Source organism: Phocoena phocoena, chromosome 2, assembly GCF_963924675.1.
Source record: "Phocoena phocoena chromosome 2, mPhoPho1.1, whole genome shotgun sequence".
Taxonomy (NCBI): Eukaryota; Metazoa; Chordata; class Mammalia; order Artiodactyla; family Phocoenidae; genus Phocoena; species Phocoena phocoena.
The window spans coordinates 42,609,788-42,623,501 of NC_089220.1; the positions used below are offsets into that span (position 1 = coordinate 42,609,788).

Genomic DNA, 13,714 nt, shown 5'->3' on the forward strand with positions numbered 1-13,714 from the left:
ACGACAAATAACATACAAGGGAACTCCCATAAGGTTAACAGCTGATTTCTCAGCAGAAACTCTACAAGCCGGAAGGGAGTGGCATGATATACTTAAAGTGATGAAGGGGAAGAATCTACAATCAAGATTACTCTACCCGGCAAGGATCTCATTCAGATTCGATGGAGAAATCAAAAGCTTTACAGACAAGCAAAAGCTAAGAGAATTCAGCACCACCAAACCAACTCTACAACAAATGCTAAAGGAATTTCTCTTAAGTGGGAAACATAAGAGAAGAAAAGGATCTACACAAACAAACCCAAAATAATTAAGAAAATGGTCATAGGAACATACATATCGATAATTACCTTAAACATGAATGGATTAAATGCTCCAACCAAAAGACACAGGCTTGCTGAATGGATACAAAAACAAGACCCAAATATATGCTGTCTACAAGAGAACCACTTCAGACCTAGGGACACATACAGACGGAAAGTGAGGGGATGGAAAAGGATATTCCATGAAAATGGAAATCAAAAGAAAGCTGGAGTAGCAATACTCATATCAGATAAAATAGACTTTAAAATAAAGAATGTTACAAGAGACAAAGAAGGACTACATAATGATCAGGGGATCAATCCAAGAAGAAGATATAACAATTATAAATATATATGCACCCAACATAGGAGCACCTCAATACATAAGGCAACTGCTACAGCTATAAAAGGAGAAATCGACAGTAACACAATAATAGTGGGGGACTTTAACACCTCACTTATACCAATGGACAGATCATCCAGTTGGAAAATAAATAAGGAAACACAAGCTTTAAATGACACAATAGAACAGATAGATTTAATTGACATTTATAAGACATTCCATCCAAAAACAGCAGATTACACTTTCTTCTCAAGTGCACATGGAACATTCTCCAGGATAGATCACATCTTGGGTCACAAATCAAGCCTCAGTAAATTTAAGAAAATTGAAATCATATCAAGCATCTTTTCTCACCACAATGCTATGAGATTAGAAGTGAGTTACAGGGGAAAAATACGTTAAAAACACAAACACATGGAGGCTAAACAATACATTACTAAATAACCAAGAGATCACTGAAGAAATCAAAGAGGAAATTAAAAAATACCTAGAGGCAAATGACAATGAAAACATGATGATCCAAAACCTATGGGATGCAGCAAAAGCAGTTCTAAGAGGGAAGTTTATAGCTATACAAGCCTACCTCAAGGAACAAGAAAAATCTCAAATAAACGATCTAACCTTACACCCAAAGGAACTAGAGAAAGAAGAACAAACAAAACCCAAAATTAGCAGAAGGAAAGAAATCATAAAGATCAGAGCAGAAATAAATGAAAAAAAAAAGATAATGCCCATCATGCACTTAGCACTGTGTGTATGGCACGTAATGAGAACTCAGTAAACATTAGTTATTGTAATTAGTATTCCTTTAATTCAAAATGTCAAGTTCCTGTTCCCCCTCAGGAATGCAAATGTGAAAATTAATATACACAAGTGCTTCTGACAATTTTTAAAAAATTATTTATTTATTTATTTTTGGCTGCATTGGGTCTTTGTTGCTGTGCACAGACTTTCTCTAGTTGCGGTGAGCAGGGGCTGCTCTTCATTGTGGTGCATGGGCTTCTCATTGCCGTGGCTTCTCCTGTTGTGGAGCACGGACTCTAGGTGTGCAGGCTTCAGTAGTTGTGGCACGTGGGCTCATTAGTTGTGGCTTGTGGGCTCTAGAGCACAGGCTCAGTAGCTGTGGCTCATGGGCTTAGTTGCTCCACGGCATGTGGGATCTTCCCGGACCAGGACTCGAACCCATGTCCCCTGCATTGGCAGGTGGATTCTTAACCACTGTGCCACCAGGGAAGTTCCTGCTTCTGAGCATTTTTGAACTTAGTTTTGTATAATTTGTTTCTGAACAAATTGATTATGTTGATATTCATAAAAGGGAGCTCAGCTGTTGATTTTCCTGTTTTGTTTTAAATGTTATTCTGTTGTTTTTTATATTAACATCTTTATCTCTGTCTTAGATTGATTCATGACTCCTGAAAACAGCGACACTGAAAACATTTATTTCTTGGCAGTTTGTTTCTCTCCCTTCTCATTCCCTGAAATGGCTGTCTGCTTTTTTGTTTTTAATTATTAATTATATAGTGACTTTTTCAGGTATAGGGATTCAGTGTATTTAAAAATGTTGTTTCCTCCCTTCTAAGGCATCATCACTCAAGAGATGACAACAGCTGTTCAAGAAGCAGAAGCCACTTTATCTTCAGTGATGCAAGAGCAGCAGGTTTCTACCCTCGAGGTTACCAGAGGAGATGTCGAGACTGAGGGAGGGAAAGAGTTGCCCTCTGCCACAGCTGATGCTCCTGGTGTTACTCAGCTGTCGAGAAGATGGGAGCCTCTGGCCACTGTGGTTTCAACGACACCCGTTCCTCTGTCTTTCGAAATTACTCCCGCTGTAGAAGGTCTGTAAGGGAGAGAATTGTGCTCAGTGTTTTGGGGGTGGATCTTTTCTGAGTTGATGAGGAATAGAATGAGTGAGGCAGATGGCCCTGTCCCCAAGGTGCACACACACACACACACCCCTCACCTGGAAGTATATTTTTTCAGCAGGAATGGTAGGTGAACTCTTTCTTGTTTGGAGAGGTGTGGCACAGCTAAAGGACAAGGGATTAGTTCCCAAGTAAAATCTCCTGGTGGCTCATCTCTGAGGCCCACGAAGGCCAAGTCTCCTGAGAACTCTCTCCTAGTTTGACATGTCTGGCTGCTAGGTGCCAGCAGGGTGAAACCAGCAAGGACCTGGGGGTGAAACCAACAAAGACGTGGGTTTGAATCCCAGCTTTGGCCCTCACTAGCACTGTGGCTTCAAGAAAGTTTCTTAATGTCTCCAAGCCTTGGTTTGTTCCTCTTTAAATAATGCCTACATGTCTTATGGGTTATTTTAAGGATTTTGAATAATGTATAAAAAGTACTTTCTATGTAGGAGGCCCTCAGATGCTCTGACATCTTAAGGACAGTGAAGTTTTGGAATCTGGGTGATCATCAGAATCACCTGAGAATACAAAAATTATTATTATTATTTAGTTATTATTTTTGGACTTCATGTCTCTGTCTCATCGTTGGTCTAAGTAAATCCTACTTTTATTTATTAACTGAGTTATCTTTAACAATGTAATAAATACCTTCTAATCCTGCCTGCCGGCCTCCCCTGCAAAAAAAACCCTTAGGATCTTGTCAGTAATCTACAGGTAACCCCATGACCCTTCCCGTCTAAACCCCATCCTCCTCTGTTAACCATTAACCTGAATCTTGTGTTCATTTCCTTGACTTCCTTTTCTTTTAGTTTTATCATGTTTGTATGTACTCCTGATATTATACACTTAAAACTTTTAGATTTTTTACTTTATCAAAACAGTATTGTGCTGTGGATAGCCTTTTTGGGACTTTGTTTTTTTTTACTTAATATTCTAAGGCCTATATTTACTTACTGCAGTTCTTTTGCTTTGACTGCTTGCAATATTCCATTATGAAAATGTATCACAGTTTATTCGCCCAATCTTCATCCAGTCTTTTCTAGTGATTTGCATTTGGGTCATTTCCAGGTTTGGCTATTGTGAACACGGCTGCCATGAATATTCTTTTACGTATTCCCCATTGCACGTGTGTAGGAGATTCTCTTGGGTATATACCTAGGAACTGAATTGCTGGACAATAGGGCATATGAATACTTCACTTTAGGAGGCAATGCCTAACTGCTTTCCAAAGTGGTCGCTTCCACTTATACTGCCAACAGCAATGTATATGAGAATCTGTGGATCCATATCCTGGGAGCTTTCACAAATAATTTCTCAGGCTTCATCACCAAGGAGGTTCTGATTCGGTACATTGGGATATGTAGAAAGCATGAAAACTGACATTTAAAAAATTACCTCAAGAGATTCTGATGATCCACCAAGCTTGCAAACTACTACTATTCTAGAGTTTCTAGATTTGGGAATATCTGGGGCTAAATTTGGCTGTTTTAAAATTGAGCATATTGCAGACACAGATCTAAGCTTTTACTCTTTGACTTGATTTTTAAAAGTCATCCTTGGGGTATATTTAAATAAATTTTTGTTAAATTTTCTACCTTTGGTAATAGGTTATATAAAATCCCACAAAATCCATAATATTGTGAATAGAATAAACGGGAGATTAACATTTGAAGACAAAGTTCTGATTTGAGATAATATATTTTCCTGGAAGATAAAGTATTTGCCTCCGGTGGCTGGATTGGTACAATGTGGGAAGGAGGAGCTGGTCTAAGTGCCAAACTTACTGTATATAAGAATACTGGCTTCATTCGTCATTTCTTGCTTAAGAAGTAAAAGCATATGTATATATTCCCCATACTGATCATCTTTGGGTCATGTCTCTTGTGTTTGGCAGACCTAATGGACACAGTCACAGGGCCGAATGAAGAGTTGTTCACAGCAATTGTGGGTTCTCCAGTGACACCCCCTGGGATAATGGAGGAAGCACCTAGCACTTCCCCAGCGCTTGCGGATCCTGAGGCATCTTCCGAGAGAACTGCTGCTCCATCCATTAGCTATGTTAATACAGCTGCCTCCTATGGTCTGGACCAACTCGAATCTGAAGGTATCCATGCTTTGAAGGGGATCTTTTCTGGGACAGATTCAGTGAGTCACTGAGCAACTGTTGTCTTTGAGAAAAGATCCAGGATAAGTATATTCTGTGTGTAGTGTAGATCAGGGGTCAGTAGACCATGGCCCAGCCAAATCCGGCCTGACGTCTGTTTTTGTATGGCGAGCTAAAATTGGTCTTTACATTTTCAAACGATTGAAAAAAATCAAAAGAAGAATAGTATTTCGTGACATGTAGACGTTTTTATAAAATCCAAATTTCAGTGTTCCTAATTAACAGCCACACTTGTTCATTTGTGTATTGTCTGTGTCTACTTTTGTGCCAGAGCATCAGAGTTGAGTAGTTGTGACAGGGACTAATTGCCCACAGAGCCTATTTATGAGATGGCCCTTTACCGAAAAAGCTTGCTGACCCCTGCTCTACATCAGTAGTTCTCAATTACAGTTGAACATTAGAATCACCTTGGGGAGCTTTTAAAGGATCCTAATGACCGAGTCCTTCTCCCAGCGATTCTGATTCAGTTGGGATGGAATCTGGCATCAACAATTTTCAAGAGTTGCCTGAGATGATTTCAGTGTGCAGGCTGAATTGAGAAAACTGGTTTAATGGGAAACTTGAGTTTCCCCACCAGATTTTCTTGGGTGGAAGTCTTAATGTGAATTGTATTTTCGTAACACTGCTCTGGTCGTTAACACTGGGTCATTCTCCCTTAATTACGTCTCTGGGTTAGATGTTCCACTTTTTGGAGATAGACAGTCTCCTCACCTGTTAAGGCTGAGAAATTCTTGCCGAATTTTACTTTCCAAGACATTGGCTTTGAGCATGAAAAAAGATGCTTGGAGCACAGCTGCACATCCACAAATGAGAAGTCGGGAAATATAATGAAAGGTCGTTGAATTAATCAGCATTTTGGCAGGTGAACAGCTCCTGGCTGGATTGCAAGATGCCCAGAGATTTGTAGTGCTGTTTCTTAAACTAATCGGGAAGACAGGTAAGCTTTTGGGCACTAAATTAGCCACGTGTTGGATTCAGTAAAGACATAGGATGTGCTGTTATATTTTGTCTACTCTGTAACAGAGAAGGTGGTTCAGCCAGGTTTGCAGCAGGCTGTATTGCAGACTTTCAGGGTAATGCTGGTAGTTTTCTGGCGGAGAAATGTGACATTTTAGGAGGAATGTGAATTCCATGGAGTACTGGTTTAAGAAATGGATCAAAGCGAGCTCAGAGGCCAGCAGCTCTTGCTCTCCACATTAAGATAAAAACTTGGAATGTAGTCTCATATTAGCTGTCTGCTCTCCTTGATGCCATCTGGAAAGACCAGGTTTCCCCAAATTAACCTGAGTTAGAGATGACAGCTTTACCCGGCAGGGCTCATTTAATCAGAGGAAAAAAATTGTGTTTGTGAATAATCCATACTTGTGAAACTGCAATACTTTTCTAAATTTAGTAGATGATGGCAGTTATATTGAGATGTGTGAGAATTTTCTTAACTTGCCTAAGATGTCCTAGAGTTTTAGTGCTTTTCTTCTACACAGCTCAATTCCAGCTTCTTTTTGAGAATATATTTTGTCAGTTTTGATCGAAGTTATGATCCTTGTCAAGGCTTATGAAAAGACATTTTTGGTTTAAAAATATTCTTTCCGCTATGTTGTTGGGCTTAAGACAAGATTTTGAATGAGCACACCTCTTCTCCTAAATACCAGGGAGTACAATTTATATTTAATTAGTATATGTTAATAATGTCACAATTAGTTTTATGCTGGTCTATCTAGTCCTCTTAAAGCAGGAGTGACTACACTTATTTAAATTGATAAATCGTTAGATTCCTGGATGTATTGGAGGGCTCCATTTTCAGTGCATGTTTTTCCACTTTGTCCAGGAATATAAGTGCAGCCTGAGGCTTTGACTGGATGAAACATTTTAATTCTTCCATAGCATTGGACCCAGGGGAAGATAGTTTATTCTTACTTAGAACGAGGTTGTGTGATGTCAGGTTATCTACCTTTCAAGTTTGAATCTCTGTGTCTGATGTGTTGATAAATGTCAGTTCTCCAGAGAATAGGGTATTTGTCTCAGTGAGATATGGACAAGAGACCTGCCCCTTTTAGACACCACACACCCAAGGAGCAAGAACATTTGTGGAAATTTCTGAATGTTTATTTTTTAAGGGATAGTCAGTGTCCCAGATGAGCCTAAAATTTGTATCTGCGTGGTACCCTGTCTTGTTGTCTTCTCCTTCATGTTTCTACAACATAATGACTAAGGGAGTGTATTAATTTTCTAGGGCTGTCATAACAAAGTCTCACAAACTGGGTGATTTAAAACAGCAGACATTTGTTCTCTTGCAATTTTGGAGCCTAGAAGTCTGAAATCAAGTTGTAGGCAGCGCTGCGCTCCCTGCAAAGCCTCTGATTGAGGATCGTCCCTTGCCTCTTCCAGCTTCTGGTGCCTCAGGCATTCCTTGGCTTGTGGCAGCATCACTGCAGTCTCTGCCTCCATCTTCACCTCTTCCCTCTGTGTGTCTCTGTGCCCAAATTTCCCTTGTCTTATGAGGACATCAGCCATTGGATTAGGACTCACCCCGATAATTACATCTGAGCTTGATTACATCTGCTGGAACTCTATTTCCAAATAAGGTCAGATTCACAAGTTCTGTGGTTTAGGACTTAAACATATTTTCTGGGGGAACACAATTCAACTTGTAATAGGAGGTCTGCTTCTGAGGAGTTTTCCAGCTGGCTCTGAAGGCAGACTTGCTCTGCCTCTGGAACGCCCACTTGAGAGATGTGCATTGGTAGAGTTGGAGAAGTTTGGTGTGGTTTATATTTCTCAGGCATTGAAGAAAGCCTGCTTCTATAATTGCGTACTGCCTTGTGTCTATTTCAGTGTGCCTTTTACCTTGTCAGCAAAAATGCAGTTTGATTTTTGAAGGGATAATGGTTTATCTGTCACCTTGCCTGATACACTTTACTTGTCTGTATTTTTTTTTTTTTTTAGGGAATAAATGCTTTGAGGATGATAAAAAATGCATTATACTTATCTCAGGCATAACTCTACTAGGGCTGTATTCAGCATCTTTGAAATATAAACATGACAAAGTGTTCTAACTTTTAATTCAAAAATTGGGTAATGGCAAAGTACATGTATATGTATATATGTGTATATATATACAGGTACATATATATGTACATAAGCTAATTTTTGTTCTTTTTAAATTAATTGTTATTGGAGTATAGTTGATTAACAGTGTTGCATAATCTTATTTTTGGACATGATGTTTGTTTAGGTTGATGTCCTTTTTGGTTGAATGTTAATATCTTCCTCTGCTCCAAAACGGCAACTTAAAATTTCTGATTGCTTATGAAAACTTACTTGGAGTTCTTTCATTTGGGTTAACTGTCTTTAAAATATTTTAATACTAATATCAAATGGACTAAGGCCTTCAATATTTCTTACTGAATGTAATTCTGCTTTCTGAATTTTAGAAGTCCAAATGAAGATATCTATTTACTCTAAACAAATCAGACTTATTTCTGCCTTTCCTATATTTCCACAGAAGATGGAAATTCATCTGTGCTGTAACATTGTAGCAATAATTCTGTAGGGTGGAAGGTTATGGCTTTAACAGTTCAATACTCAGAAAAAAAAATCTACTGTGGGTCTCTTTGTACCAGGTACTAGGTTCCTAAGAATGTGTGGGAGGTAAGAGAACAAAAACGGAGGTGTCTCAGATCTTGTGATTAAGGTGTTGGTAATCCTTCTTCACATCCCCAGCACTTTCTCCCTTAAAGTTTGGAAGTCAATAGCCGGGCCTTCCAGCTGTGAGAGGTGGGAAACCACTTGGTGCTCCCCATGGTGCTGACCGGACAGACTTGGGAACAGGGTGAATTTGCTTGGACTCTCTCAAGATGAGCCTGGGTTAATGTATTGCTTTTCTGCAAGACAAGAAGAAACACCAGTGTCTTTGGTCTGGAGAATGTGAATTCTCCATCTGACTGGTCCTATTAAATGTGTTTCTATAGGCATAATAGACTGAGTGGTGGGGCTGTAAAATCCCGTGTCGTTATTCCAGACAACTCCCATTTCCTCATCTGTTTCAAAGTGCCTATTTATTACAGGGTTTATTACAGGGTTATTGACATGCCGGGGAATTACCTTTTTTTTTTTTTTTCACATACGACACGTTATATATAAACACATAGCATATTACCTTTTTAACATATAAAGAGTTTTTTAATTCTTAGTATCCAACAGGAAAGTCATGTTTAATTTTTTTAATGTCTTGATTTTTAAAAAATAAGACCAAATATATCATTTGACTTCAATTTTCTCTTTTCTGACTGTTTTTTCCTTGTTTTTCGAAGACCATTTTGGATGTCCTTATATTTAGGTTTTGAAAGATTGTATTTTTGACATCTTTTCCCAGCGAGGTAGCACACATGGGGCAGAAGGCTGTCATTTTTCTGTCATTTGTTGTTTAATCTATTTCAGTGACATCAATTTTCCTCCCTTCGTGAGTGTGTGTGCGTGCACATCTGTGTGTTTAATTTCATGGATGTTTTTTCCACAGTCCTCTGAGAGCATGTCCTATATACATTTTCATCATCTCTTCATTTCCTTTGCTGAAAGACAGTGATATTATCTCTCCTTTCTTATCTGGAATTCTCAGTTCTGTCTCTGTTCTAGGATTCTCTCTACAATAACAGGAATTTCAATAGATAGGGATTTCAGGAGAAAGCCGTGTTTGAAAAGTATGCCTTTGTTCAGATGACTGAGTGATATTTTTTGGCTGTGTGATCTCCTAATTGGTACTGAAAAAAAGGTGCTTAGTTTCTGTCTTTTATTGGTCAATCAGAAATGAATTGGGAAATGCATGCTTTAAGTGGCTTTGTGGAGAAGCCTCAGGTATTTTTCTTTAATAGTTCCATTGAGGATTCTTAAGAGCCCATGTAATTTTTATGAGAGAAGTGTTTGCTCTTCAACTGCACTTTAATTCACAAAATCAATTTTTTTTGGTCTTCCCAATACGCACTCCTTTTCAGAGAATATTTTCTTATTATTTTCTCAATTCTCATATAATGTTTCAACTCAGAAGGCAGCTAGAATGGATGAATGAGAAAGTGTAGTTAAAGATCTCATCTCAAGTCCATGTTTATGAAGCCAAGTTTATGTGACTTACCTTTGGGAGCTGCTATGTGGACATAATATTAAAGATCCAGTAGAGTGTTGTAAATTTGAACTGTCCATTACTTATGATACTGTAGTATGAAGTTAAGGATGTTCACTCTAATTTTTACTCTGAGTATGTTAAGAATGGATACAAGTTTTGGCTTTTGTTCTTGAAAATGCTTTGGATTTAATTTTGCCTCAATAACAATGATTTCAGTCATTGATTACCCCTTATGGTAAGTCACTGTGGTGGCTTGTCCTGAAATCATCATACTTTCTCTGGCATTTATGATAGGTCTCTGTTCTTAAGTACCTGTATATTCTATAGGCTAGTCCAGGAAATTACTCAGCTCTCGGAGTGGTCATCGCATGTCTCTTGCTAATGCTCACATAGCCAGTGGTATTTCAAAAATATTTAGAATCAATATTATGATGTATTACCATAAAGCTTTGCTACAAATTCTGCTGTTGAAGAAAGATAACTGACATTCACTCTAAGTTTTCTGGTGTGCTTTCTTATCATGGGGAATTTATTTATTGGTGTAGTCACAATTAAGTAAGCATTGTTATAGAGCCGATTCTTCCCATTTCTTTCCTGCATCTTTGTTGCCCAGCACCAGAAAGTTACACTGCTTAGTAAAGCTCACTCTTAGACACTTAGGAAATTTTATATAATGGCTCATGATGACAAAAGGATTTAGCTTTGTACATATTCAGTGGTTTTGTTTATTCATTCATTTATGTGTACACTTAGCAAGTATTTGGTCATTCAGATAATAAAAAGAAGTGAGAGTAGATCTTGTGTAAATTTTAGTAGAAGTTATGATAAATACATAAATAACAGACACACAAGGTAGAAGGTGGGAAAGTATCACAAAACAATTACAGAAAAAGGACTGTGAGAGATAGGAGAGAGAACTTAGCCCCAGCTTAGAGAAATAAAAAATTGATATTTATGCTGGGGAGTCTTTTTTTAAAAATAAATTAATTTATTTATTTTTGGCTGCATTGGGTCTTCATTGCTGCGCATGGGCTTTCTCTAGTTGCGACAAGCCAGGGCTACTCTTCACTGCGGTGCTCGGGCTTCTCATTGTGGTGGCTTCTCTTGTTGCGAAGCACGGGCTCTAGGTGCGTGGGCTCAGTAGTTGTGGCGCATGGGCTCAGTAGTTGTGGCACGTGGGCTCAGTAGTTGTGGCTCACGGGCTCTAGAGCGCAGGCTCGGTAGTTGTGGTGCACAGGTCTAGTTGCTCCGTGACATGTGGGATCTTCCCAGACCAGGGCTCGAACCCGTGTGCCCTACATTGGCAGGCGATTCCTAACCACTGCCCCACCAGGGGAGCCCCTTCTTGGGAGTCGTATGTGTGTGTGTGTTGTTCTTTTGATATTTATAAAAAAATAAGTCATAGGATATCGAAAAGTATGGAAAACATTTTAAAGTTTGGTGAATCATCCTTTAGATATCACACATACCACACTACCATTCAATTATTTTATAGGCATGTGATCAAGCATGTTTCTATAATTTTTAGCTTTTTGGTTAGATGAATTCTTTCTTTTTTATTCTTCCAGTTTTATTGGGATATAATTGACATACAGAACTGTAAATTTAAGGTGTACAGGATGATGATTTGACTTACATATACCATGAAATGATTTACTCTCTTAACAACTTCCATGTATAACATACGGCAGTGCTAATTATACTGTACATTACATCCTTACTACTTACTTATCTTATAACTGGAAGTTTGCATCTTTTGTCAGCCTTCATCCAGTTTTCTATCCTCTTACCTTCTGCCTCTGGTAACCACAAATCTGATCTGTTTTTCTATGAGTTTGTTTGTTCGTTTCTTTTTGAAGTATAATTGACCGGCTAGGGCTAGGTTAGTTCCTAGTGCACAACATAGGGATGTGATATTTCTATACATTTCAGAATTATCACCATGATAAGCCTAGTTACCGTACATCACCATGCAAAGGTACTACATTATTATTATTTTTAAAAATAAATTTATTTATTTATTTTTGGCAGCGTTGGGTCTTCGTTGCTGTGCACAGGCTTTCTCTAGTTGTGGCGAGCGGGGGCTACTCTTCGTTACAGTGCACGGGCTTCTCATTGCGGTGGCTTCTCTTGTTGGGGAGCACGGGCTCTAGGTGGGTGGGCTTCAGTAGTTGTGGCACGTGGGCTCAGTAGTTGTGGCTTGCGGGCTCTAGAGCACAGGCTCAGTAGTTGTGCTGTACGGGCTTAGTTGCTCCGCGGCATGTGGGATCTTCCCAGACCAGGGATCAAACCCGTGTCGCCTGCATTGGCAGGCGGATTCTTAACCACTGTGCTGCCAGGGAAGTCCCCCTACATTATTATTGAGGTAAATTATTTCTTAAGAATAGTTTTTAGATGCAGCAACCAGGTGCTCAGCCTCAGGCCAAACAAATATATGATTTATAGGAAACTACCAGGTCTCTCTTGAGGGAATTGTTCAGAATCCTAGGCAAGATGATTGGTTCTGAGTGTTTCATCTGGGCTCATACTCCAGGACTGACAATCCCTGTGAGGAGTGGTCCAAGCAGGGCTTTCCATGTGTGGTGGTTTTTGCAGTTGTCAAAGCAAGCATGCACAATAGGATGTGGAGATTTCAAAGACATTTTAGATGTTTGCAGAAAATCAAGGCATTTAAAAAAAATAAATTTATTCATTTTATTTATTTATTTTTGGCTGCATTGGGTCTTTGTTCCTGTGTGCAGGCTTTCTCTAGTTGTGGCAAGTGGGGGCTACTCTCCCTTGCATGGGCTTCTCATTGCTGTGGCTTCTCTTGTTGTGGAGCACGGGTTGTAGGCGTGCAGGCTTCAGTAGTTGTGGCACGCGGGCTCAGTACTTGTGGTACACGGGCTTAGTTGCTCCGCGGCATGTGGGATCTTCCGGGACCAGGGCTCGAACCCGTGTCTCCTGCATTGGCAGGCGGATTCTTAACCACTGCGCCACCAAGGAAGCCCCTCAAGGCATTTTTAAAAGCATGATTTTTCAAACATGATTTTTCAATATGAGGCTAGACATAACTATCCTTTTACTGGTATAATCATTGAGAATTTTATTGCATCGGAGTGCAAATAATTAAAAACCTTAACAATGTATAAAATAATGTAAGAATATTACCAACTGCACTTTATCAGGCTGTGCTCATAACCATGAAATTGTTTTGGCATCAGACTACCTTTTATTATTAAAATGCACACATATCCCCAAAGGAAAAGATTAGAAGAAAAATATAATGCATCAATGTGAATGGCCTTACAAGATTTTAAAAGTGTTCACACTTGGAAATATTAAATTTGTCTTGAAAGATTTACATTGATTCTGCCTACATTTACCTGTGTTTCTTCTTCTTTAGCCATTCTACCTCCTTCTTATTGTTTTTTTAAAAATTAATTAATTAATTAATTTTGGCTGTGTTGGGTCTTTGGTGCTGCGCGCGGGCTTTCTCTAGTTGTGGTGAGCGGGACTTACTCTTTGCTGCAGTGCGCGGGCTTCTCATCGTGGTGGCTTCTCTTGTTGCGGAGCACAGGCTCTAGGCGTGCCGGCTTCAGTAGTTGTGGCACTTGGGCTCAGTAGTTGTGCTCGAGGGTTGTAGAGCACAGGCTCAGTAGTTGTGGCGCACGGGCTTAGTTGCTCCGTGGCATTTGGGGTCTTCCCGGACCAGGGATCAAACCCGTGTCCCCTGCATTGGCAGGTGAATTCTTAACCACTGCGCCACCAGGGAAGTCTCCTTCTAATTGTTTGACATCTCCAGACAAAATATTCTGTGGAAACTTCTATAGAAATATAAAGAGGGACTTCCCTGGCAGTCCAGTGTTAAGACTCAGGGCTTCCACAGCAGGGGACACGGGTTGGGGA

General features: G+C 39.4%; 1 protein-coding gene across 2 annotated transcripts in view; it reads left to right on the forward strand.

The window, feature by feature from the left end:
* The window catches only part of ARMH4 (armadillo like helical domain containing 4), a 128,140-nt gene that overhangs the window by 7,949 nt on the left and 106,477 nt on the right, over positions 1-13,714 (forward strand). For both annotated transcript variants that reach the window (XM_065872351.1, XM_065872352.1), the window contains exons 2-3: positions 2,223-2,477; positions 4,441-4,650. In XM_065872351.1, coding sequence (XP_065728423.1) covers positions 2,223-2,477; positions 4,441-4,650 — 465 coding nt within the window. The remainder of the gene's footprint in view (positions 1-2,222; positions 2,478-4,440; positions 4,651-13,714) is intronic.